The sequence below is a fragment of the Halichoerus grypus genome, chromosome 1 (assembly GCF_964656455.1).
Source record: "Halichoerus grypus chromosome 1, mHalGry1.hap1.1, whole genome shotgun sequence".
In the NCBI taxonomy this organism is placed as follows: domain Eukaryota; kingdom Metazoa; phylum Chordata; class Mammalia; order Carnivora; family Phocidae; genus Halichoerus; species Halichoerus grypus.
Genome location: NC_135712.1, coordinates 152,371,185 through 152,398,348, shown reverse-complemented (window position 1 = coordinate 152,398,348; position 27,164 = coordinate 152,371,185). Strand labels below are relative to the sequence as shown.

The 27,164-nt window shown below is 38.2% G+C and overlaps 1 protein-coding gene across 2 annotated transcripts in view; it reads left to right on the top strand.

Moving 5' to 3' along the window:
* Positions 1–27,164, top strand: part of PDCD6IP (programmed cell death 6 interacting protein) — a 93,865-nt gene that overhangs the window by 38,024 nt on the left and 28,677 nt on the right. For both annotated transcript variants that reach the window (XM_036073688.2, XM_036073689.2), the window contains exons 8-12: positions 1,177–1,399; positions 2,410–2,533; positions 4,630–4,807; positions 19,486–19,597; positions 21,076–21,245. In XM_036073688.2, the coding sequence (XP_035929581.1) occupies positions 1,177–1,399; positions 2,410–2,533; positions 4,630–4,807; positions 19,486–19,597; positions 21,076–21,245 (807 nt within the window). The remainder of the gene's footprint in view (positions 1–1,176; positions 1,400–2,409; positions 2,534–4,629; positions 4,808–19,485; positions 19,598–21,075; positions 21,246–27,164) is intronic.

The following is a 27,164-nucleotide window of genomic DNA, read 5'->3' as shown; positions in this document are numbered from 1 at the left end:
ATTAATTGTGTTTTTCAAATCTTCTATAATCTTATAATTTTTTTTGTTTACTTGGTCTGTCATGTTGAGACAGGAGTGTTAAAATCTTCCACTCTAATGAGGGGTAGATTTATCAGTTTCTCATTATAATTGTTTATATACATAGAGACTTATTAAATGTAAAATATAAGAAGTTTTATGTCTTTCTGGCAAATTGGCAGATGGTAAGCATTGAGTACTGAATTTATCCCTAATGATGCTTTTGGCTTTATCGCCTATTTTATCTGATGTTACTAATGATGAAACCACCTAAGTAATGCAATTTGAACCCTAAATTTATGTGAGGCATATGCTCATCTTATGAATTATGAGGGTAGACCTTTTTAAAAAAAAAATTCCTATCGATGCTGAGATAACATGCTTCGTTGTGTGTGTGTGTGTGTGATTTATTTATTTGAGAGAGAGAGAGAGAAATAGTGCATGCACAAGCTGGGAGAGGGGCAGAAGGGGAGGGAGAGGAAGAGAGGGTGAGAAGCAGTTTTCCCTGCTGCGCGTGGAGCCTGATGCGGGGCTCAGTCCCACCACTGTGAGATCACCACCTGAGCTGAAAACAGGATTCGGATGCTTAACTTACTGGGCCACCCAGGCACCCCACTTTTATTTAAATTTTTTTATTTTTTTTAAAGATTTTATTTATTTATTTGACAGAGAGACAGACACACCAAGAGAGGGAGCACAGGCAGGGGGAGTGGGAGAAGCAGGCTTCCCATGGAGCAGGGAGCCCGATGTGGGGCTCGATCCCAGGACCCTGGGATCATGACCTGAGCCAAAGGCAGACGCTTAACGACTGAGCCACCCAGGTGCCCCCAGGCACTCCACTTTTAATGTGTTTTAATTGCTAGTCCTTTGAGTTACAGAAATATTTGACAGCCAGCCTCCCTCAGTGTCAGTTTATACTTACTGGCCCATGGATTTCTTTAACTTTCTTGGTAATTCACTTACGTGTTTAGAGGGATGCCTGCTAGGTTTATTCTTTATTTTTGATATTTTGGTATTCTGTGATGGGATAATTTCTAGGTTATTCTGTTGACCACAATCCTGGAAATGCAAGTCCTCAAAGATTGTTTTGAAAAACCAATGCTTAGGTCCTTGGTTGAGAAAAAGAAAAAAAAATTTTTTTTAACATTTTCTCTTTAGCATGCAGCAGAATTGATTAAAACAGTGGCATCTCGCTATGATGAATATGTCAATGTGAAAGATTTTTCTGACAAAATCGGCCGTGCCCTTACTGCAGCAAGGAAGGATAATGACTTCATTTATCATGATCGAGTTCCAGACCTTAAAGATCTAGACCCTATTGGCAAAGCCACACTTGTGAAATCTACCCCAGTCAGTGTACCCATCAGCCAGAAATTCACTGGTATGTCAAGTATTCAGATACACTTTAATCTTACTCATCTTTTCCCCAGTTTAATCTGTTTTTTTTTTTGTAGCTAAAATCGTATAACTGCTGTTGTATGCTTTAAATATGATTTGCATTCATGTTAATGAATATGAGAATAAATATGAAGTGTTTTATCTATAGTGAAATTTCAAGATGGAAAGTAAATGGTAATGAAGTATATGCATACAGCAGAGTCAGAGAATTTGAAACTATGAGTAATGATAGACTTTAAGCATTTGTCATTTTGTTCACATTTATATTATTTAAGATTCTGCCATTAAAAATGAACATTCATAAATATGACTTTAAACTTACGAAGTTACGGTATGAGATAAACGTTATCCTTGGATATTGTAGATATATTCAATGTATAGTAGTCTCTAGCTGAGATCCCAAGAATAATACTCTGATTTATTGGGAAAGGGTGATTATCTTACATATTTCTATTTAGCAAACAAGATGTATTTACCATGTGCCAGGGACTCTTTTAAGTACAGGCAGTAGCTCAGAATCCATATTCTTACAATAGTCCCATGAGATAGGTACTATTGTTATCCCCATTTGACTGATGAGGTTATTGATGCACAGAGTGCTTAAGTAATTTGCCCAATGTTGCAGAGCTAGAAAGTGGTGGAAGGAACTAGAAATCAAACCATGGCACTCTAGGCTTAATCAGTTTAATGAACAAATGAACAGTGTATTTTCTTATGCCTAAGTCTTCTTTACCAAAGATCTTTTTATGTTAATGACAAACACATCTTAAAAAGTTAAGAAAATTAAGTTCAAAGAAAAAGCTTTCATTGTCATTGTCCTTGAATATAGTGATGTAAAAATTCTCTTCATTATTGTACTTTTAATAGTGATTTGGTTTTGATTTTTAAATATTTGTAGACTTTTTATGTGAATATTGGAAAGGGAATATGAGCATTCACTCTACAGATGGAGTTTTGTCTTGAAATTTTGTCAATTTTCATTCTTCATTTTAGATTTGTTTGAGAACATGGTTCCTGTGTCAGTGCAGCAGTCATTGGCTGCCTATAATCAGAGGAAAGCCGACTTGGTTAACAGATCAATTGCTCAAATGAGAGAAGCCACCACTTTGGCAAATGGGTAGGTAGAGCTTAACTTTCATAAATGTATCTTTAAAGTTCTAATGTTTTCTGTTTGATTGTTCTATAACTAAATAGTTTATGAACACTTTAGTTTTCTGAGTCGGAGCTGAATGTCAAGAATATGTGAAATAGCAAATACACACACATATGTACTTCTTGTGGATATTATATTTATTAAGCCCTAGCAAATGTATTTGGGATAAGTTTGATTACTGAAACAAAGTGCGAATTTTTGACTACTAATTTGCATTTTTGGGGATATTTATTTGAGGGAAACGAGAAGTAGAAATGAACTTGTAAGGTAAGATACATGGTATATTCAGTATTCTGAACCAATTTTTGTTTCTGGTGGATTAAGGCTAAAAAAATAATTCGTTGGTTTTTAAAATATCTTAAGTATAATTTTCAATAAAATGCAACAGAATACACCTATTTTAAGTGTATAGTTCAGTTCTTTCTGATAAATGTTCATACCCATGTAACCACCACCACCATGATCAAGATAGAGAACATTTCCATCACCCTAAAAAATTGATTCCTCTTTCACTTTAGTCCTTCTTCCCCTGGCCCTTAGCCACTGTTGTCTGCTCCCTGCCACTCTAGGTTGGTTTTACTTTTTATACAGTTCAATATAAATGTAATTATTATAGCATGTGTATTACATTATATGTACATTACTGTATATAGTACATTGTAGTATTGCTACAGTATATATAGTACGCAGCACAGTACATACAGCACAGTATATAGTCAGAATGTGTTGGACTTCTTTCACTTAGCATGTTTTTGAGATTCATCTATGTTGTATCAGTTTGATCCTTTTTATTACTGAGCAGTATTTCATTTTATGGTTAAATAGCAGTTTGTTAGCCCACTGTTGGTGGACATTTCAGTTGCTCTGAGCATGATGCACAAATCCTTGTGTGGACATGTTTTATTTCTCTTGGGTAAATACCTAGGCTTAGAATTGCTGAGTTGTGTGTTTGGTGTATGCTTAACTTCATGCAGAATAGCCAGATTGTTTTCCAAAGTGGTTATTCCAGTTCATATTCCCACCCATGCTTTTTGGGGACTCTGTACCCTCAGCAGCACTTAGTATTGTCAGTCTTTTCGCTTTTATTCATTTTAGTGTGTGTGTAGCAGTATCACATTGTGGCTTAATTTACATTCCTGTGATTACTACTGGTGTTGAGTAACTAACTCTTCATGTGCTTATTAGCCATTTATATATCCTATGTGAAGTGTCCGTTGAAATTTTTTGCTCATTTTTTTAAATTGAGTTTTTCATGTTCTTTATGTATTTTAGAGCAAGTCCTTTGTTAGATATATGTCATTGAGATTTTTCTTTTTTTTTTTTTTTAAGATTTTATTTATTTATTGCTCAGCAGGGAGAGAGAAAGAGAGCAAGCAAGAGCGGGGGGGGGGGAGGGGTTGCAGAGGGAGAAGGGCAGAGGGAGAAGCAGGCTCCCTGCTGAGCAAGGAGCCTGATGCAAGACAGACACTTAACTGACTGAGCCACCCACAATTCACCCCTGAATTTTGACTTTTAATTACTTAGACTGAGAGAAGTTAAGTTTGAGCTGTGAGCGCAAGGTAGCTAGTATTTTTTAATGTATATTTCTTACTTTTTTTTTTTTTAAAGATTTTATTTATTCATTTGACAGAGAGAGACACAGTGAGAAAGGGAACACAAGCAGGGGGAGTGGGAGAGGGAGAAGCAGGCTTCCCGGCGAGCAGGGAGCCCGACATGGGGCTCAATCCCAGGACCCTGGGATCATGACCTGAGCGGAAGACAGACGCATAACGATTGAGCCACCCAGGCGCCTCACTTTTTTGGTTTTTAATTCTGAACTGTGAACTTAATTTTTTAATAGTTTTGTTTTAATTTTATCAATCACCGATTTTCTGGGGTTTTTTTTGTTGTTTTGTTTTGTTTCTTTTTTTTCCCCCTTTATCTTTGTTCTGTTTTTCCATTGATGAGGGTAATCACTTTTTTGGAGTGCTAACTCCATTGCTATTGATTAGGATATATAGGAGATTAATGTTTTAAAGATGACTTAGACCTCTAGATGACACAGTATCTCATTTTTTCAGGGTGTTAGCTTCCCTTAATCTTCCAGCAGCAATTGAAGATATATCTGGAGATACTGTACCTCAGTCTATATTGACTAAGTCCACGTCTGTGATTGAACAGGGAGGCATCCAGACTGTTGATCAGTTGATCAAAGAGCTACCTGAACTGCTACAGAGAAATAGAGAAATCCTAGATGAGGTATGTTTTAAGAGATTTGTTTTTTCAAGTAAAAACTGTTTTACCCCTTGGTGTCCAGCAGAGATTAGGACTGGATGCTTTCTTCTGTTGGGTTTTGTAGGGTAATACTCACCATCCTGATGAACTTAATGTGGCCCAGAGCTGCCTTTCAGCTTCAAGAGGAATTCTGATTGAATGAGAATAGGTTCATACATGTCTTAAGGGTATATAAATGCACATTAATGAAACTCATGTGACCATGATGTACTATTGATATACCATGAGAAATTACTATCATACAAACTGTTCAGAGCCTTCATAACTAATGATTTCTTTTCTATGAAAGATTAGATTTCTTGGTAAACGTGGAATCAGACTAAGGAAGTTAGGCCATCAAATATTTTGTAAGCCCACTGCTTCCATTTTCTAGTAGAGAGGGCATTTTATCAATAGGAATGGAACACTAAAGTTTTCTGGCTAAAGTCAACTGTTTGACAGTGTTATTTTTTATTGTGCCTTCACCTCTTTCCCCTCATTAATTCATTTCTTCCTGTAATGATAAATATATTCAAAATGGGTTATATTGACTTTTGCCAGTTTAGGAGTCATGTCTTTTAGGTAACTTCTGTTGTCAGTGCTTTAATCTATGATATTTTAATTTTTCAGTTAATTTTCAGGGGATATTATATTTACATCATTTCCAAGTACTTTGGGACAGGGGTAGAGTACTTAAGTACTCTATGCAGTCAGAAAGCTGAGTATAACTTTTGATTCCCCCAAACATAACTACTCATAGCCTACTGTTGACTTTGGAAGCCTCACTGGTAACATAAACAGTTGATTAACACATATTTTGTATGTTATATATATTATATACTGTATTCTTAGAGTAAAGTAAGCTAGGAGAAGGAAATGTTACTAAAATCAAAGAAAATCATAAAAATCATAGATTTATAATACTGTACTATAAAAAAATCCACTTGTAGGTGGACCTACAAAGTTCAGACCTGTATTATTCAAGGGTCATCTGTATTTAAGACAGTGTGAACCTTGGGGATGAGAATATTTACTTCCTGGGTTTTTTTTTTTAAAAAGGATCACCCTTTAAAAGGATCATTGCGATTATACTAAATGATACGGTGATGGTGGTGGTGGCATATTGGCTATTGAAAAAGGTCAGGAAACTTAAATGAAAACTTACTGCAGTATTGGCCTGGGGAATCTGATTCATGAGGGGTTCTACATTAAGTACACCATCAGTGTTACCAACCTCATCTATGTAGATGTCGTCAATAATCAGAAAATTGAAAGCAAATAGAATTGCTGTTATATATCAGTACCAAAGCCTTGCTGTGCTGAGCTTGCTAGACAAGCAGAATCTCAGACCCCATCTCAGACCTTCTGAATCAGGAGTTGCATTTAACAAGATCCCAGGGTGATTTGTGTGCCCATTAATATTTGACCGACACTGCTCTTAAGGTCATAGACTTTATTCAAGAGAATGCTTTATAGTCCTTTAAAATTTGTTGATTATTGGGTCAAGCAAGCTTGTTATCTGGTGTTGCACTTGAAAGGATGTTAGAATAGTAGATAGACAAAGGGAGAAAAAAGTGGAGAGTGTTGTTTAAGATCACATGTACATGAAAGCAGCAAGAAGTAATTGTCTTGATAGGGAGAAGACAAACCCTGGAAAATGCAGTATGTATAGCAAGTCAGATAGCAGTCTGGGGCATTTAGAAGTTACAATAATGAACCATTATTGAATATTGGAGTTATATTTGAACTTGATCCCCAGTTTTCTTAGCTGTGGCCCTGGGCAGATTACGTAACATCTTCATGTTTCAGTTTACTTATCGAAAAAAACGGGTAATAGTCTTTATCATATAAGATAGCTGTGAAGCGAGATCAGGCATGTGCCTGCTAGTAGTAGTTATTTAAATATTACTATATTTCCTTGATTTTAAGATGTAATTGATTAGAAGATGCATATTTGATTTTGAAACACGTTTTATGGAAAAAGAACATTGCCTACTGAAATACTATATATCAGTTGTGAGGAGCATCTTCATTAGAAATATTAATGTGTAAAAAGCTTATCTTATAATTAAAAATTGGCATTATTAGTGTGTATGGTATATGTCTGTTGTCTGCCTATCTTAATATGAGGTACTTTTGCTTATCTTCTTTGATGTTTCTAACAGCCTTTTGAAGTAGTCACTATTACTCTGTCAACTGTACTTGGAGAGTCTCATTTTAAGTAAGTTGTGAGTTGAGAGAAGTAAGGTTGTGAAGCTGGTCCTCTTTTTGAGTGTTCATTTCTCTCTGGTAGCTTTTAGAAATTAGGCTTGATTTTCAGAAATTTTGAAGTATCCACTAATTTATTTTTTAAATAATAAATTTATCTTTGCTAGGGACCTGTCAGGCCCTTTAACCTTTGATCCCTGCCCGTGGATTCTGTTTCTTTAGTTACTTCTTTTTCTCTGCCCTCTCCTAATGAATTTCTGTCAGATGGTTGGTGGTTCTTTTGATGATGATCAATTGTCATATCATTCAACATTTCTTCTGCCTTTTCTCTTTGTGCTCTCATTCTTTCGGGGAGACTGCCTCAGGCCGGCCTTCCAGCTCAGTAATTGGTTAGTTAGTGTGCTTTTCGTGCTTTTCAGCCACCCTATAGAGTTGTTTTGTTTTTTATTTTATTGATACCTCTTGTTTTCAACATACCTAATTGTTTTAAAAAATCCCCTGTATTTTTATTTTACAACTGCATGTCTATTTGTTTGTTTTTGAGGTAAAATTTGCATAACATAAAATTCATCATTTTAACCTCTTTACAGTATACACGACAGTGGCTCTTAGTATGTTTGCGGTGTTGTGCAATCACCAACACTGTCTAATTTCAGAGTCTTTCCATCACCCCCAAGGAAACTCCATTCTCATTAGCAGTCAGTCTTCATTCCCCCTTGACCCTGCTCAGCCACTACTCTGATTCTGTCTCTGTGGATTTGCTTATTTTGGACATTTCATATAAATGGAATCATAAACAGTATGTGCACTCTCACCTTCTGTCACTTAGAATAATGTCTCCAGGTTCCTCCATGTTGTAGCACCAGCACTTCATTTCTTCTTGCGGCTAACACTTCATTGTGTGGAGGTATCACATTTTGTTTATATATTCATCAGTAATAGATATTGGGATGTTTTGCTTTTTTTGGTTATTAATAATGCTATTTGTGAACAAGTTTTTTTTTTATTAAGCACCTGTTTTAAATTCTCTTGCGTATATACAGATGAGTGGAGTTTTTGAGTCATACAGGAATTTAATGTTCAACTATTTGAGGAACTACCAAACTGTTTTCCAGAGCAGTGGCACCATTTTACATTCTTAGCAGCAGTGTGTAAAGGTTCCAGTTTCTTTATATCCTTTCTGACCCTTAAATTGTTCTTTTTTTTTTTTTAATTTTATTTATTTGTCAGAGAAAGAGGGCACACAAGCAGCAGGCAGAGGGAGAGGGAAAAACAGGCTCCCCACTGAGCAGGGAGCCTGATGTGGGGCTCCCTCCCAGGACCCTGGGATCATGACCTGAGCTGAAGGCAGACACTTAACCGACTGAGCCACCCAGGCGCCCCTAATGGTTCTGTTTTTTAATTATAGCCATCCTTGTGGGTATGAAGTGGTATCTCATTGTGCTTTTGATGTAACCTTTATATATGGAAATTCCTAAATTTAATAGTTTGATAGTGATTGGACTGAAAGTTTAGACCAACCTGGGGAGTATTGCCAATCTTTACAATATTAAATCTTCCAATCCATGAATATGGACAGAATGTCTTTCCATTTAGTTAGGTCTTCTTTAATTCCTTTCATCAGTGTTTTGTAGCTTTTTTTTTTTTTAATTTTATTTTAAGTCACCATTACCTCATTAGTTTTTGATGTAGTGTTCCATGATTCATTGTTTGCATATAACACCCAGTGCTCCATACAATACGTGCCCTCCTTAATACCCATCACCGGGCTAACCCATCCTCCCACCCCCTCTCCCCTCTAAAACCCACAGTTTGTTTCTCAGAATCCATAGTCTCTCATGGTTCGTCTCTCCCTCCGATTTCCCCCCCTTCATTTTTCCCTTCCTACTTTTTTTTTTAAACATATAATGTATTATTTGTTTCAGAGGTACAGGTCTGTGATTCATCAGTCTTAACACAATTCACAGCGCTCACCATAGCACATACTCTCCCCAGTGTCCATCACCCAGCCACCCCATCCCTCCCACCCCCCACCACTCCAGCAACCCTCAGATTGTTTCCTGAGATTAAGAGTGTCTTATGGTTTGTCTCCCTCTCTGGTTTCATCTTGTTTCATTTTTTCCTCCCTTCCCCTATGATCCTCTGTCTTGTTTCTCAAATTCCTCATATCAGTGAGATCATATGATAATTGTTTTTCTCTGATTGACTTATTTTGCTTAGCATAATACCCTCTGGTTCCATCCATGTTGTTGCAAATGGCAAGATTTCTTTTTTTTTTTTATGGCTGCTTAATATTCCCTTGTATATATATACATCTTCTTTATCCATTCATCTGTTGATGGACTTCTTGGCTCTTTCCATAGTTTGGTTATTGTGGACATTGCTGCTATAAACATTGGGGTGCATGTACCCCTTCGGATCACTAAATTTGTATCTTTGTGGTAAATACCCAGTAGTGCAATTGCTGGGTCGTAGGGGAGCTCTATTTTCGAGTTTTTGAGGAACCTCCATACTGTTTTCCAGAGTGGCTGCACCAGCTTGCATTCCCACCAACAGTGTAGAAAGGTTCCCCTTTCTCTGCATCCTCACCAACATCTGTCGTTTCCTGACTTATTAATTTTAGCCATTCCGACTGGTGTGAGGTGGTATCTCACTGAGGTTTTGATTTGGATTTCCCTGATGCTGAGCGTTGTGGAGCACTTTTTCATGTGTCTGTTGGCCATTTGGATGTCTTTGCAAAAATGTCTGTTCATGTCTTCTGCCCGTTTCTTGACTGGATTATTTGTTCTTTGGGTGTTGAGTTTTATAAGTTCTTTTTAGATTTTGGATACTAGCCCTTTATCTGACATGTCATTTGCAAATATCTTCTCCCATTCTATCGGTTGTCTTTTGGTTTTGTTGACTGTTTCCTTTGCTGTGCAAAAGCTTTTTATCTTGGTGAAGTCCCAATAGTTCATTTTTGCCCTTGCTTCGCTTGCCTTTGGCAATGTGTCTAGGAAGAAGTTGCTGCGGCTGAGGTCGAAGAGGTTGCTGCCTGTGTTGTCTAGGATTTTGATGGATTCCTGTCTCACATTTAGGTCTTTCATCCATTTTGAGTCTATTTTTGTGTGTGGTGTAAGGAAATGGTCCAGTTTCATTCTTCTGCATGTGGCTGTCCAATTCTCCCAACACCATTTGTTGAAGAGACTGCCTTTTTTCCATTGGACATTCTTTCTTGCTTTGTTGAAGGTTAGTTGGCCATAGAGTTGAGGGTCCATGTCTGGGCTCTCTGTTCTGTTCCATTGATCTATGTGTCTGTTTTTGTGCCAGTACCATACTGTCTTGATGATGACAGCTTTGTAATAGAGCTGGAAGTCTGGAACTGTGATGCCATCAGCTTTGCTTTTCTTTTTCAACATTCCTCTGGCTATTCGGGGTCTTTTCTGGTTCCATACAAATTTTAAGATGATTTGTTCCATCTCTTTGAAAAAAGTGGATGGTATTTTGATAGGGATTGCATTAAATGTATAGATTGCTCTAGGTAGGATTGACATCTTCACAATATTTGTTCTTCCAATCCCTGAGCACGGAACGTTTTTCCATTTCTTTGTGTCTTCCTCAGTTTCTTTCATGAGTATTCTATAGTTTTCTGAGTACAGATCCTTTGCCTCTTTGGTTAGATTTATTCCTAGGTATCTTATGGTTTTGGGTGCAATTGTAAATGGGATCGACTCCTTAATTGCTCTTTCTTCTGTTTTGTTGTTGGTGTATAGAAATGCCACTGATTTCCGTGTATTGATTTTATATCCTGCCACTTGACTGAATTCCTGTATGAGTTCTAGCAGTTTTGGGGTGGAGTCTTTTGGGTTTTCCACATAAAGTATCGTATCATCTGCAAAGAGTGAGAGTTTGACTTCTTCTCTGCTGATTCGGATGCCTTTTATTTCTTCTTCTTGTCTGATTGCTGTGGCTAGGACTTCTAGTACTGTGTGGAATAGCAGTAGTGATAGTGGACATCCCTGCCATGTTCCTGACCTTAGGGGAAAAGCTCTCAGTTTTTACCCATTGAGAATGATACTCGCTGTGGGTTTTTCATAGATGGCTCTTATGATATTGAGGTATGTACCCTCTATCCCTACACTATGAAGAGTTTTAATCAAGAAAGGATGCTGTACTTTGTCAAATGCTTTTTCTGCGTCTATTGAGAGGATCATATGGTTCTTGTTCTTTCTTTTATTAATGTATTGTATCACATTGATTGATTTGCGGATGTTGAACCAGCCTTGCAGCCCAGGAATAAATCATGCACTTGGTCGTGATGAATAATACTTTTAATGTACTGTTGAATCCTATTGGCTAGTATTTTGGTGAGAATTTTTGCACCCATGTTCATCAGGGATATTGGTCTGTAGTTCTCCTTTTTGATGGGGTCTTTGGTTTTGGGATCAAGGTAATGCTGGCCTCATAAAATGAGTTTGGAAGTTTTCCTTCCATTTCTATTTTTTGGAACAGTTTCAGAAGCATAGGTATTAATTCTTCTTTAAATGTTTGGTAGAATTCCCCTGGGAAGCCATCTGGGCCTGGGCTCTTGTTTGTTGGGAGATTTTTGATGACTGCTTCCATTTCCTTACTGGTGATGGGTCTGTTCAGGTTTTCTATTTCTTCCTGGTTCAGTTTTGGTAGTTTATAGGTCTCTAGGAATGCATCCATTTCTTCCAGATTGTCTAATTTGTTGGCATATAGTTGCTCATGATATGTTCTTATAGTTGTTTATATTTCTTTGGTGTTGGTTGTGATCTCTCCTCTTTCATGCATGATTTTATTTATTTGGGTGGTTTCTCTTTTCTTTTTGCTAAGTCTGGCCAGGGGTTTATCAATCTTATAAATTCTTTCAAAGAACCAGCTTCTAGTTTCGTTGATCTGTTCTACTGTTCTTTTGGTATCTATTTCATTGATTTGTGCTCTGCTCTTTATTATTTCTCTTCTCCTGCTGGGCTTAGGCTTTATTTGCTGTTCTTTCTCCAGCTCCTTTAGGTGTAGAGTTAGGTTGTGTATTTGAAACCTTTCTTTTGTCTTGAGAAAGGCTTGTATTGCTATATACTTTCCTCTTAGGACCGCCTTTGCTGCATCCCAAAGATTTTGAACAGTTGTGTTTTCATTTTCATTGGTTTCCATGAATTTTTTTAATTCTTCTTTAATTTCCTGGTTGACCCATTCATTCTTTAGTAGGATGCTCTTCAGCCTCCACGTAATTCTTTCCAACTTTCCTCTTGTGATTGAGTTCTAGTTTCAAAGCATTGTGGTCCGAAAATATGCAGGGAATGATCCCAGTCTTTTGGTGCCGGTTGAGACCTGATTTGTGACCTAGAATGTGATCTATTCTGGACAATGTTCCATGGGCACTAGAGAAGAATGTGTATTCTGTTGTTTTGGGATGGAATGTTCTGAATATGTCTGTGAAGTCCCATCTGGTCCAGTGTGTCATTTAAAGCCTTTATTTCCTTGTTGATCTTTTGCTTAGATGATCTGTCCGTTTCCATGAAGGGGGTGTTAAAGTCCCCTACTATTATTGTGTTGTTGTCGATGTGTTTCTTTGATTTTGTTATTAATTGGCTTATATGACTGGCTGCTCCCATGTTAGGGGCATAGATATTTACAATTGTTAGACCTTCTTGTTGGATAGACCCTTTAAGTAGGATATAGTGCCCTTCCTCTTTTCTTATTACAGTCTTTGGTTTAAAGTCTAATTTGTCTGACATAAGGATTGCCACCCCAGCTTTCTTTTGGTGTCCATTAGCATGGTAAATGGTCTTCCACCCCCTCACTTTCAATCTGGGGGTGTCTTTGGGTCTAAAATGAGTCTCTTGCAGACAGCATATCATGGATCTTGTTTTTTTATCCAGTCGGATACCCCGTGTCTTTTGATTGGGGCATTTAGCCCATTACATTCAGGGTAACTATTGAAAGATAGGAATTTAGTGCCATTGTATTGCCTGTAAGGTGACTGTTACTGTATATTGTCTGTGTTCCTTTCTCGTCTATGTTACTTTTAGGCTCCCTCTCTATGCTTAGAGGACCCCTTTCAATATTTCTTGTAGGGCTGGTTTCGTGTTTGCAAATTCCTTTAGTTTCTGTTTGTCCTAGAAGCTTTTTAACTCTCCTTCTATTTTCAATGACAGCCTAGCTGGATATAGTATTCTTGGCTGCATATTTTTCTCATTTAGTGCTCTGAATATATCTTGCCAGTCCTTTCTGGCCTGCCAGGTCTCTCTGGATAGGTCTGCTGCCAATCTCATGTTTCTACTGTTGTAGGTTATAGACCTCTTGTCCCGAGCTGCTTTCAGGATTTTCTCTTTGTCTCTGAGACTTGTAAGTTTTACTATTAGAAGTCAGGGTGTTGACCTATTTTTATTGATTGCGAGGGGGGTATTCTCTGTGCCTCCTGGATTTTGATGCCTGTTTCCTTCCCCAGATTAGGGAAGTTCTCCTCTATAATTTGCTCCACTATACCTTGTGCACCGCTCTCTCTTTCTTCTTCTTCTGGGATCCCAGTTATTCTAATATTGTTTCGTCTTATGGTATCATTTACCTCTCGAATTCTGCCTTCGTGATCCAGTATTTGTTTATCTCTCTTTTCTCAGGTTCTTTATTCTCCATCATTTGGTCTTCTATATCACTGATTCTCTCTTCTGCCTCATTATTCTAGTAGTTAGAGCTTCCATTTTTGATTGCAGCTCAGTAGCCTTTTTGATTTCAACTTGGTTAGATTTTAGTTCTTTTATTTCTCCAGAAAGGGTTTCCCTAGTATCTTCCATGCTTTTTTCAAGTCCAGCTAGTATCTTTATAATCATCATTCTGAACTCTAGTTCCAGCATCTTACTAATGTCCGTATTGATAGGGTCCCTGACAGTTGGTACTGCCTCTTGTTCTTTTTTTTTTGAGGTGAGTTTTTCCATCTTGTCATTTTGTCCCAAGAGGAGAATAGATGAATGAGAACAAAATGCTAAGAGTGTAACAACGACCCCAGAAACATATGCACTAAACAAATCAGAAGAGACCCAAAACCGGGGGGTGGGGGGGAAGAAAGGGAAAGAAAGAAAGGAAAAAAAAAAAGAATATGATCAGGCTGGTGAATAGATCAGAGCCACCACACACTAGATATTGGGTGTATTTTGGTCTTTTAGAAGAAACTGCCTCCCAAAATTTCAGGAAAGAAAAACTTATATATGTACAAAAATAAGGGTAAATACGATGAAGGGATGGAATATGACTGTAGAGATGGAAATTATAAAAGATTTTATAAAAGGAATTGATAAGTTGGTTGAATAAAGAAAGAAGAAAAATTAAAAAAAAAACAAAAATAAAAAAGGGGAGAGAATGTGATCAGGCAGGAGACTAGAACATAGCCATACACTAGAGATTTAAGGTATATTTTGGTCTGTTAGGAGAAACTGTATCCCAAAATTTTAAAGAGAGAACAACTTATATATATACAGAAAATAAGGTTAACTACAGTGAAGGGATAGACTGACTCTAAAAATGAAAATATAAAAAAATTAAAAAGAAAGGAATTGATAAGATGTTGGTTAAAAATGGGAAAAAGAAAAATTAAAAAAAATAGAAAAAAAATTAAGAAAATTTAAAAAATTAACTTTGAAAGACTAAAGAATCATGGGGAAAAAAGCTATGAATTCTATGTGCTGTATTCCCCTAGTGCTGGCGTTCTCCCATTCTCACTGATCGGTAAACTTGGTCTTGGCTGGCTGTTCTAGCTGATCTGGGGGAGAGGCCTGTCACAGTGGTTCCCAAATGTCTTTGCTGGAGGTGGAATTGCCCTGCCCTTGCTGGGTCCGGGCTAAGTAATCTGCTCAGGTTTGCTCCCAGGAGCTTTTGTTCCCTGCAAGCTTTCCGTACAGCTTTGGAGGACGAGAGTGAAATAGCGGCCTCCCAATCTCCGCCCCGGAGGAGCCGAGAACTCGGGCCCCACTCCTCAGTGAGCCCCCAGAGAAGAGCAGTCAATCACTCCCGTCTCCCCAGTCTCCGGCTGCACTCTGTGCTCACCCGGCCTGTGACTGAGCATTTCGTCTCTGGCACACGACCCTGTGTGGAGTCTCCAACCCAGTAGAGTCCTGCGGTGCGCTCCCGCGCCGCTTCTCCTGGGGGAGGAAGGGGACTCTCCCCGGATCTGCCGCTTGTTGGGTCCCTGCTGGAGGAGCAGTGGCCCGACTGTGCCTCAGATCATGGTTTATGGCAACCCCGATCTGAGAGCCCACTCCTCGGTTCCGTCTCTGCAGCCGGCTTCCCCGCTCCGATCCCTGGGAGCTCTGCCGCACTCAGGCACCCCCGGTCTTTCTGTGACCCCGAGGGTCCTGAGACCACACTGTCCTAGCGAGGGTTCCACCCCTCGCTTGGCCACTGGAGCGACGTCACTCAGCGGAGCTGACTTCTAAAAGTTCCGATTTTGTGCTCCGCTGCTCTATTACTTGCCAGTAGCGGCTGACGGAGGCTCCCTCCCCAGCTGCCTGTCTTCCTGAATATCACCTCAGATTCACTTCTCTGCTCGTTCTACCTTCCAGAAAGTGGTCGCTTTTCTGTTCATAGAGTTGCTGCTCTTCTTTCGTTCGATTTCCTGTTGAGTTTGTAGGTGTTCAGAATGGTTTGATCCCTATAGCTGAATTCCTGGGACCAGACGAAATTTAGGTCTCCTACTCCTCTGCCGTTGTGCCCCTCCCAGTGTTTTTTAGCTTTTAATGTACAAGTCTTGCACCTCCTTGGTTAAATTTATTACTAAATATTTTATTCTTTTTGATGCTATTGTAGATGGAATTGTCTTAATTTCCTTTTTGCAGTGTTTGTTGCTAGAGTATAGAGTATAGATTTTGTATGTTGATTTTGTATTCTGTAACTTTACTAAATTTGTTTATTATCTCTAATGGTTATTTTGTGAATTCCTTAGGATTTTCTTTATATAAGGTCATGTAATCTGCAAGTGGAGATAGTTTTACTTCTTCCTTTTTGGACGCCTTTTTATTTTTCTAGCTTAATTGCCCTGGCCAGTACAGGGTTGAATAGAAGTGGTGAGAACAGATGTTCTTGTCTTATCCCTGATCTTAGGGGAAGGCTTCCTGACTTTAGCTGTGTGATGGTAGCTGTGGGTTTTTCATTGATGTCCTTTATGAGGTTGAGGAAGTTCTTTTCTATTCCTAGTTTGTTGAGTTTCTTTTTTTTTTAAATCATAAAAGGGCATTGGATTTTGTCAAATATTTTTTCTGCATCTTGACATGGTCTTATATTTTTTTCCTTCCTTTTGCTAATACAGAATAGTACATTAATTGGTTTTTTGATGTGAACCATCCTTGCATTCTTAGGATATTCTACTTGGTCATGATATATAATCCTTTTTTTTTTTTTAAGAGAGAGAGCACTTACGTGTGCAAGTGGGGTGGGGAGGGGCAGGAGGTAAGGGAGAGAGAGAGAATCTTAGGCAGGCTCCATGCCCAGTGCAGAGCCTGATGCTGGGCCTCGATCTCACGACCCTGAGATCATGACCTGAGCTGAAATCAAGAGTTGGACGCTTCACTGACTGAGCAACCCAGGTGCCCTGGTTTATAATCCTTTTCATTTGTTGCTAGATTTGTTTTGGTAGTAGTTTCTTGAGCATTTTGCACGTGTATTTATATATTTGGTCTGTAGTTTTCTTGTAATGTTTTTGACTTTCAACTTGTGTACCGTTATGGCTGTGTCTTTTGTAAATAGCATGTAGCAAAAGTTCTCTTCTTAATTTTGTTTGACATCCTTTATCTGTGTCTGTGGAGGGTTAAGTCCATTTATATTAACTGATTATTCATATTATTCATTTTCTACTATATTTTGTAATTTCCACTTGTCTCCTTTTCTTTCCTTATATTTCCTTCTCTTTTTTCTGCCCCACCCCCATCTCCACTTTTTCCTGGCTTTATTTAGTAGTTCCTCTCTTTCTTTCTTTCTTTTTTCTAAACTCGCATGGAAGTTGTTTACTCTTAATTTTCTTCTTTAATGTTTATTATGTTGTGTCTGGGTATGGATTTTCTTTCATTTAAATTGCTTGATACTGATACTTTATTGGAGCCAGTGATTTTGAGGAATTGTAATCTTTCATCCATCCTGGAAAATTCTTAGTTTTCATTTTCTGGAATATTTCTTTTTCCCTATTGTCATTAAGTAACTCTTCTGGGTTGCTGATTATATTTAAGTTGACTCTTCTTAACTTTCTTTCCTTTTTCTTTTTTCCTTTTTTTTAAAAAGATTTTATTTATTTGAGAGAGAGAGAGTGAGTGGGGAGGGGCAGAGGGAGAAACACACTCCCCTCTGAGCACAGAGTCCGAAACGGGGCTGGATCCCGGGACCCTGAGACCATGACCTGAGCTGAAATCAAGAGCTGGATTCTTAACCGACTGAGCCACCCAGGCGCCCCTAACTTTATTTTCCATGTCTCTTAAGCCTTCTTATTTTCTGTTGCTCTGTGCTTTATTGTGTGTAGTTTCTTCCGATCTATTTTCCAGTTCACTGATCCTTTCCTTAGCAGCTTTTAAGTAGTCATTAGCTTTCTAATTTTAGAAATTCTCATTTAGTCCTTTTTTCAGTTGTTCCTGTTCTCTTTCTCCTGTGTCATATTTCTTATTTTTCTCTTATTCTAAAAACATATTAAATATATTTTATATTCTTTATCTTAGAATTCCAGTATCTCTGGTCTTCATGGTTTGGTTCTGTGATTTGTTCCTTTTGCTGACTCTTGCTCATAATGGTTTGTTTCCTCTTGAGTTTGGTGGTTTTTTTGTATGTGTTTGTTCTTGTTTTTAAATTTTAAAACTTTTAATTTTGAATAATTTTAGACTTAACAAAAACGTTGCAGATTTGGTGCAAAGTTCTTTACCAAGATTTCCTTAAAGTTAAAATCTTATGTAGCCATGGTGCTTTTGTTAAAACTAAGAAATTAACATTGGTACAGTATTATATTACTCAGATTTCAGTGTCCTTCTATTTCAAGATCCAGTCCCAAATACCTCCATTGCATTTAATGATTCCATGATTTTTTTTTTTTATTATGAATTCACATTTCCTGGAACTTTATATTTGGGAATTCTTTGAGGTTTGGGCTTTAAAGTGAATTCTTCTAGTGAATTTTTATTTTTTATTTTATTTATTTTTTTGTAGTTAACCTTTTTGTCAGAAGTACATCTTAGGGCTTTGTGTCACACCGGTAGTATGATTTCCAGGCCTAAGTACAGGCTTTTGATTAGGAATCTTTTTTTTTTTTAAAGATTTTTTATTTATTTGACAGAGACACAGCGAGAGAGGGAACACGAGCAGGGGGTAGTGGGAGAGGGAGAAGCAGGCCTCCCGCGGAGCAGAGAGCCTGATGCGGGGCTCGATCCCAGGACCCTGGGATCATGACCCGAGCTGAAGGCAGCTGCTTAACGACTGAGCCACCCAGGCGCCCCTTGATTAGGAATCTTAGGTGATACTTCTTTTCTTTTCAAATTTAGAGCCAACACAAGTAAGTTTCCTTTGTCAGGCAGTCTTCCTTTTTAAAAATTCATCCAGTGAGTGTCACCCATTTGGAAGTATCCCAGTCTAAGGAGGGTAGTGCTTTTGATGTGACCTCTGCTCATAGCAGCCCCACCTGTGTTTCCTTGTGTCCTGCTCCTGATCCCTCACATCCACACTCTAAGCCAGTACTGAGCTGTATAGTTGGTGAACTATGGACAGTGGACCAATTCTGGCTTGTGACCTATTTCCATATGACTCGCTAGTTGAAGATGATTTTTATCTTTTTTTTAGAGGGTTGTAAAAAAAAAATGTGAGATGGTCCACAAAGGCCCAGAAAACCTAAAATATTTACTCTAGTGTTGACAGAAAAGTTTGCAGACCTCTGCTCTAAGATGCCAGGTACCAGTGCTCTAGCACTTGTTTCTACTGGTAGATTATTAGCACTTTCTTGTGTTTCTGGCCCCCTATTGTTCTGTCTTCCCAGATATACATTCCAAGGTCATTTTGTGTGTGTTACTATTTTGTTGTACTGAGATAGAAGTCTAAATCTTTGATTTTCATGTGGATAAATTAATGTCTTTCTCTTTGTTTTGTTTATGGCATCTAAGGTCTAAAGGCTTTCTATTTATTTTAATCTTAAAAAGAATCTTTCTTTACAGTAGTCTTGGTGTATGGATATACATAATCTCTTAGTTTTTCTTCCTTTTTAATTTACTGAGTAAGGTAATGGCTAACCTAGCCTTAAATTTTATAAGACTTTGTTAAATATGTTATAACTTGGATTTGTGCAAGAAAAATTGTTATACCATTTTATATTCCAGCCAGTAAAGTAGGGGTATTCCCATCCATTAATTCTCACCTGTATTGAGTCTGATCACTTAAAAAATGTTTTAATTTTTTTATACCAGAAATGATATTTCATTGTTACTTTGCTTCCTTTTTAAAAGTCATTAAGATTGTTGGATGAAGAAGAAGCAACTGACAATGATTTAAGAGCAAAATTCAAGGAACGCTGGCAAAGGACACCATCTAATGAACTCTATAAGCCTTTAAGAGCAGGTAAAAATGTGTATAAATGGCTTTCACTTGAATAAATTACCAATTTTTTTTTTAAGATTTTATTTTTAAGTAATCTTTATACTGAACTCACAATCCTGAGATCATGTTTCATGCTCCACTGACTGAGTCATCCAGGTGCCCATATAAATTCCCAATTTGGATCCACAATTTTGCTTGATTAAATTAGGGTCAGTTGTAAACTTGTTTTTACTGAAACTGCTATTGTGAAAACATAGGTGTTTTTCCTCAGTTCAGTGTAAGATAAAAAATAACAGAGGTAATTCATGTTCATTATAAGAAGTTCAAACTCTTAAAAACTCTAAAAAATTGTTTTTTTTAAAAAGATTTAGCTCATGGTAGGGGTGTGTATGCAGAGGGAGAGGGAGAGAATCTCAAGCAGACTCCTGATGAGCACAGAGCCTGACCTGGGGCTCAGTCTCATGACTGAGATCATGACCCGATCCGAAATCAAGAGTCGGACATCCAACTGGCTGAGCCACCCAAGTTGCCCCCAGAATTCTTAAAAATAATAAAGTAAAAATGAAAATGATTCTGTAACTCTCTTTTCCTAGTCCAAGTCTTTTTTTTTAGAGCATCTATATAACCACTGGATATCACGGGTTCCAGGAACTGCTATTAAGCTGTATGCATAAATAAATGAGATCAGTTTTTTTAAAGATTTTATTTATTAGAGAGAGAGGAAGTGAGAGAATGTGCAAGCTGGGGAAGGGTAGAGAGAATCTCAAGAAGATTCCCCACTGAACGTGGTGTGTGATATAGGGCTCGAGCTCACGACCTTGAGATCGTAACCTGAGCCGAAACCAAGAGTTGGACACTCAACTGACTGAGCCACTCAGGCACCCCTAAATGAGATCATATTATATATATATATATATATATATATGGTTTTATAATTTCATTTCACTTAGTAGTGGATGGTCAAAGGTGAGTGTTCCAGTTAAATTGAAGTCAGATTATTATTTTTTAAGACTTTAATTATTAAGATTTGTGTTTGCTAAGATAAGTGTGTTTATGGTAGCTAGACTATTTATTATTTATTTATTATTATATAATTAATACTATTGACATTTTTTCTAAAAATGTATCTGTTGTTCTTTGAAGTCAAATTGAAGCAGTGATCCTTTGAGAAGGGAATACTTTTTGAGTAAGTTGTAACAATTTTTGGAGTGAATGATTTCTTTCTATATTAGTGAATTGTAGGAAATGATTAGACTAATGTCAATTAGCTTTTATTTGGTGGATAGTAACCACAAATGTATTTTAAGGTATACCTGTGCTTTGCCAGAAACAAAAATGCCAAGAGTGACAGGAGCTCAATTTCTGTTATATAATGAATCAGGGCCCATAGAAGAGGGGAAAAAAGTAAAGTTGGAGAGCAGAACTAAAAGTATAACCAGCCTATAAATGTTACTGTGAAAGTCATTGCTGTACTCTGGTAATATTTTTTTCCCCCACAGAGGGAACCAACTTCAGAGCAGTTTTGGATAAAGCTGTGCAAGCAGATGGGCAAGTGAAAGAGCGTTATCAGTCTCACCGTGACACCATTGCACTTCTCTGTAAGCCGGAGCCTGAGCTGAATGCTGCAATCCCTTCTGCTAACCCAGCAAAGACCATGCAGGGTAGTGAGGTAAGCAGATGCATTTTGATGTGGGTTGATCTGCTTATGAAAACTATGTTCAAGCCATTATGAACACAATTAATTGCCAATTTCTTACTGCCATCTTTTCAAAAATGCAGACGTAAATTGAGGTTGTTACATTTGGAGTAGCATGATATATACACTGTGTAATAGGTAATTACATTAGTTAAAATATTACTATCTTGTAATAATAATTTCTATTTATTGAATGTTTCCTGAGCTTGGTACTATATTCTAGGTACTTTATAAGTTCAGTATTTAATTCAGGCTTTATAAAAGGGAGAGGCTTGGAAGCTTAGAAACTTCCCTGAAGTGGAAGGACTGGATTTGACCAGATGCTCTTCTGACCATAAATTCTTTGTTGTTTGTTACATCATTCTCTACCACCATCCACTGTATTCCACTGGAACTATCTCTAAAGGGAAAATCAACCAGCTGTGCATGTTAATAAGTGGGTAACGTCATTATAGCATTTCTATTTGTGATAGGAAGGGGAAAATCAATAGTGGGGCATGTGAGTCAGAAAGTCCAAAGGTGCAAATACGCTTTAGTGGCTGATCACTGTAGTAGATGTAATGGAATAAGAGATCCTGAATGAAGTGCATAGGAAAATAAGCCAAAGGGCAAGCTATGTTTGCTGAAAACTTCTTGAAAAAGGTGAATTTCCTGGGATAGTAGGTCTCAAAAGTTATCAGTGTTGTGTCTTGTCTTTCTACAGAAACATTTCATATATTTATTCAACCAAGACTTTGGATACCTACTCTGTAAGGCATTATGCTAGGTACTTTGAAAAATCAACAAATGAACCATACACAGCCTTTACCCTCAATTTATGGTCCAGTGTGGGAAGATTAGACCTATACAAGGAGACCTGTAATACAGGGTAGACAAGTGTTGTGACTATAGAAGTAGGCTGTGAGGATTTAGATGATGAAGCACTTAAATTCCAGTATTTTGGAGCTTCTCTCTTAAGAGGCTTCTTAAGAGATTGGCACAGGATGAGAACAGAGTAGACAGGCAAAGTGAACACATACAAAATCTGAGTAGGATCAAGTGAGCTACCAGAGGTTCAGTGGAAAAGAGCCCCCGCAGTGAAGACTGCATAGCTGAATGGGCACAGAATCCAGATCTCTAAAGGTAAGGGGAACCTGATGGAACAAAGAATATCAGTTAGATGCTTTAAAGAAATGGGGGGAAGGGAGAAGGAAGGTGATTAGATTAATTTGTGAGGAACAGAGACTGCAGACCCACAGAACAGCAACAGTCTGGCCCTAAAAAAATCCCTGCTTAGTATCCTCTTCTCTCTCTCATTTTTAAAAAAGTAGTCTTGGGGCGCCTGGGTGGCTCAGTCGTTAAGCATCTGCCTTCGGCTCAGGTCATGATCCCAGGGTCCTGGGATCGAGCCCTGCATCGGGCTCCCTGCTCTGCGGGAAGCCTGCTTCTCTCTCTCCCACTCCCCCTGCTTGTGTTCCCTCTCTCGCTGTGTCTCTCTCTGTCAAATAAATAAATAAAATCTTAAAAAAAAAAAAAAAAAGTAGTCTTGGGGCGCCTGGATGGCTCAGTCGTTGAGCATCTGCCTTCGGCTCAGGTCATGATCCCGGGGTCCTGGGATCGAGCCCCACATCGGGCTCCCTGCTTGGCGGGAAGCCTGCTTCTCCCTCTCCCACCTCCCCCTGCTTGTGTTCCCTCTCTCGCTGTCTCTCTCTGTGAAATAAATAAAATCTTTAAAAAAATAAAAAAATAAAAATAAAAAAGTAGTCTCAAAAAAAAAAAAGTAGTCTCTATACCCAACATGGGGCTTGAACTTACAACCCCTAGATCAAGAGTCACATGCTCTACTGATTAAGCTAGCCAGTCACCCCCTCTCCTTTTTCTTTTTGGCGTCTTGTACGTGACTCAGAACTTACATGGCTTTTGTCCTTTGATTCGCCTGCTTTCAGTAGAAAAGCAAAAATGGTTTCTGCTGAGCAAAATCAGAATTAGCATTCACTACTTTGTTACTTTATACAGTTGTAGTACAGCTGCTTTTGTTAATTCATAATGGTATTACATAGGGGAAGAAAACATTTATAGTCAATATGAAGTTATTTTACTGAAGCTAGATTTTCTAGATAGAAGCAACCAAAAAATTTTCAGTGCTCTATATATTCATTCATCATGTGTCTATCAAAAGACTAATTAATATCATATATTTATTAAAGCTGTTTCAGGTAATTGTCATAGTTGTTGATGACACATTTTAGCCAGAGTTTTTTTATGATAAAAGCATAGTCATTTGAATTCTGATTATTAAAGTGAATACAAAGTACATGTTTTATTAAGAAGTCCGATCTTAATGGTAGGGCTCTTTTTTTTTGAATTGTGAAGGGGCCTACTATTTATCTTTGGTCTCTTTGGGAATCTGTTTTTACATATTGAGATATTCTGAAAAATGTTGCAAGTATGGATAATTTGTATTTAAAGATCCTTTTTTAAATACTTAGGACCATTGCTTGTGATTGTACACCTCTGATCAGCAGGGTTATGGAATCTAGTCTACACTTGGCCAGACAAGCCTTGGCCCTAGTGTAGGGCTGAGTCTGCCCACAGGAAGGGGCATCTTTTTTTTTTTTTTTTTTGGTACAAAAGTGATACCCATTTATACTCATAGTATTGCATCTGTCTGGGGAGATGAAGGGGGAGGGGGTCCCTTTGGGAAAAAATCTCCATCTCCTCAGAGATAGTGCATAACATAGTACTGTCCAAAGCTGTGTGCCTTTTTAGGCCTTGCTTTTTTCTGGTTCACACAAAGTCATCTTCTAGACTAGTGGGTGATCTGCAAATGCGGCTTCTACTCTTTGTTTTTCATAACAGGAAGCGTCTAGACAGGAGTCAAGGTTGACTGGCATCTCTTCATTCATTTGTTCACCAAACATTTGTTGAAGGCCTACTGTATGCCAGGAACTATGGCACCATGGTCCCTAACAGAGAGGTGGAAAACTCTAGGTTAGCTTTAGTGTAGGGTAAGTGTGGTCAGGTTCCCACTCTTCTGTTGTTGAGATATTCTCATGTCTGCCTTTTCTGAAAATAAAATAGCAGGGACTGAAAAGTAAAGCTGAAAATCTCATTGAGAGTATTTGTTCTGTGCCTAATTGTGTTTGGTGCTGTTAGATGCTACAGAGAGCTTTATCATCTAAATGGGGCTGGCAAATGATGGCCTGTGGGCTAAATCCAGCCTGCCTCCTGTTTTTGTATGGCCTATGAGCCAAGAATGCCTTTTACATTTTTAAATGGTTGAAAAAAGTCAAAGTAATAATGTTTTATGACATGTGAACATTATATGAAATTCAGATTTTAGTATCCATAAATAAACTTCTGTTGGAGCATAGTTACACTCCTTTACATTTCGTCTATGGCTGCTTTCACACTAGAAAGGCAGAGTTGAATAGTTGCAACAGAGACTGGCTCACAAAGCCAAAAATATTTTCTGTCTGTTGTTTTTTCTTTCCCCTTCTGTTTGGTTCTTTACAGGAAAAGTTTGTAGCTCTTGGTCTTAAAGGTGAAGTACAGACAGCAGAGGTGATCTCATTCCTGCCTTTCTGTTTGACCTCATCTCCCTCCCTTCTGTCTTTTTTTACTGTGTTTCTGCCACACTAGCCCCCCTTTTTTTTTTTTTTCCTTTTCCCTTTGAACATGGGAAGCTTGTTCCTGCCTTAGGACTTTTAACATTTGCTTTCCTTCTGTTGGGGTCTTTCTTCCAAGGCTACTGCTTCTTTTTTCATTAAAGCCCCAGATGTCACCCTTTCCCTTTTTTTTGTCATTGGCTACTGTATTGCTCTGTTTTTTGTGTGTGTTTAATTTTCCCCTCCCTTCCCCTGTCCCCCACATGAAGGACTCTGCTTCTGTTAATAGTTGTATTTTGGAGCTAGAGCAGTACCCAGCATGTAAGGATTCAAAAAATGTTGATGGAATGATAACTACTGGCAGCCTAACTTAATAAAGGGATGCAGTTAATTGCAGTTGAAAGCTAATTGGAGCTGTTTTTATTTATTTTTATTTATTTATTTTTAAGATTTTATTAATTTATTTGACAGAGAGAGACACAGCGAGAGAAGGAACACAAGCAGGGGAAGTGGGAGAGGGAGAAGCAGGCTTCCCACTGAGCAGGGAGCCCGATGTGGGGCTCGATCCCAGAACCCTGGGATCATGACCTGAGCCGAAGGCAGACGCTTAACGACTGAGCCACCCAGGAGCCCCTTGGAGCTCTTTTTAAAACATAGAAACAAACACCACAGGATTCTAATTATTATTTAAAAAAAATTTTTTTTTTTAAGATTTTATTTATTTATTTGACAGAGAGAGACCAGCGAGAGAGGGAACACAAGCAGGGGGAGGGGGAGAGGGAGAAGCAGGCTCCCCACAGAGCAGGGAGCCCGATGCGGGGCTCGATCCCAGGACCCTGGGATCGTGACCTGAGCCGAAGGCAGATGCTTAACGACTGAGCCACCCAGGCGCCCTTATTTTTAAAATTTTTTAATTGAGGTATAATTGACATACAACATTTTATTAGTTTCAGGTGTGCAACATAATGATTCAGTATTTGTATATATTGTGAAATGATCACAATAAATCTAATTAATATCAGTTATCACATGTAGTTACAGAATTTGTTTTCTTGTGATGAGAACTTTTAAGATTTTACTCTTAGTGGGGCGCCTGGGTGGCTCAGTCGTTAAGCATCTGCCTTCAGCTCAGGTCATGATCCCAGAGTCCTGGGATCGAGCCCCACATCGGGCTCCCTGCTCCGTGGGAAGCCTGCTTCTCCCTCTCCCACTCCCCCTGCTTGGTTCCCTCTCTGGCTGTGTCTCTTTCTGTCAAATAAATAAATAATTAAAAAAAAAAAAAAAAAGATTTTACTCTTAGCGACTTTCAAATATGCAATGTATTATTATTATTATTTTTTAGAGGATTTCATTTATTTGAGAGAGAGAGAGGGAGCACAAGCGGGGGCAGGGGGAGAGGGAGAGGGAGAAGCAGACTCCCTGTTGGGCAGGGAGCCTGACATGGGGCTTGATCCCAGGGCCCTGGGATCATGACCTGAGCTGGAGGTAGACACTTAACCTAAGCTGCCCAGGCGCCCCACAGTATAGTATTATTAAGTATAGTTACCATGCTGTACATTATATCCTCATGACTTAATGTATTTAATTAATCGAAGTTTGTACCTTTGGACTACCTTCATCTATTTCGCCCACCTACATCCCCTACCTCAGGCAGCCATCAGTCTGTTGTCTGTATCTGTGCGCTTGGTTTTCTTTTAGATTCCACATATAAATGAGATCATACAGTATTTGTCTTTCTCTGTCTGACTTATTTCATTTATCATAACGCCCTCAAGGTGCATTCATGTCACAAATGGCAAAACTTCATTCTTTTTTTATAGTTGAATATTCCTCTGTGTGTGTGTGTGTGTGTGTGTGTGTGTATACCACATCTTCTTTATTCATTTATCCATTGATGGACATTTAGGTTTCCATATCTTGGCTGTTGTAAATAATGCTGCAGTGAACATGGGGGTGCAGAGGGATTCTAATTATTTCTATACTTTAACTTGATAACACATTAAGCCTCAAACTTGAGTGGATAAGAAACTGTAGGCATTGGCTTACTTTTCTTACTATTTTGGTCATTCATTTGAGGAAGCAGTTTAATTCATTTTCTGCTGTAGTCACTCTGTTAAAATAAGGCTAGTATCATGCAATCTAAAATATGGTTAAACTAGTATATATGACAGTTTGAAAAAAAAAAAAAAGGATGCTTGTCATACAAGGACTCTTTGTGTGGTGGTCTAAAAGTTCATTTATAAATTGGTTGTTTCAAATGGCATTATTTTTCCAGAGACTTAGAATCATTGCATTTTGGAATAGA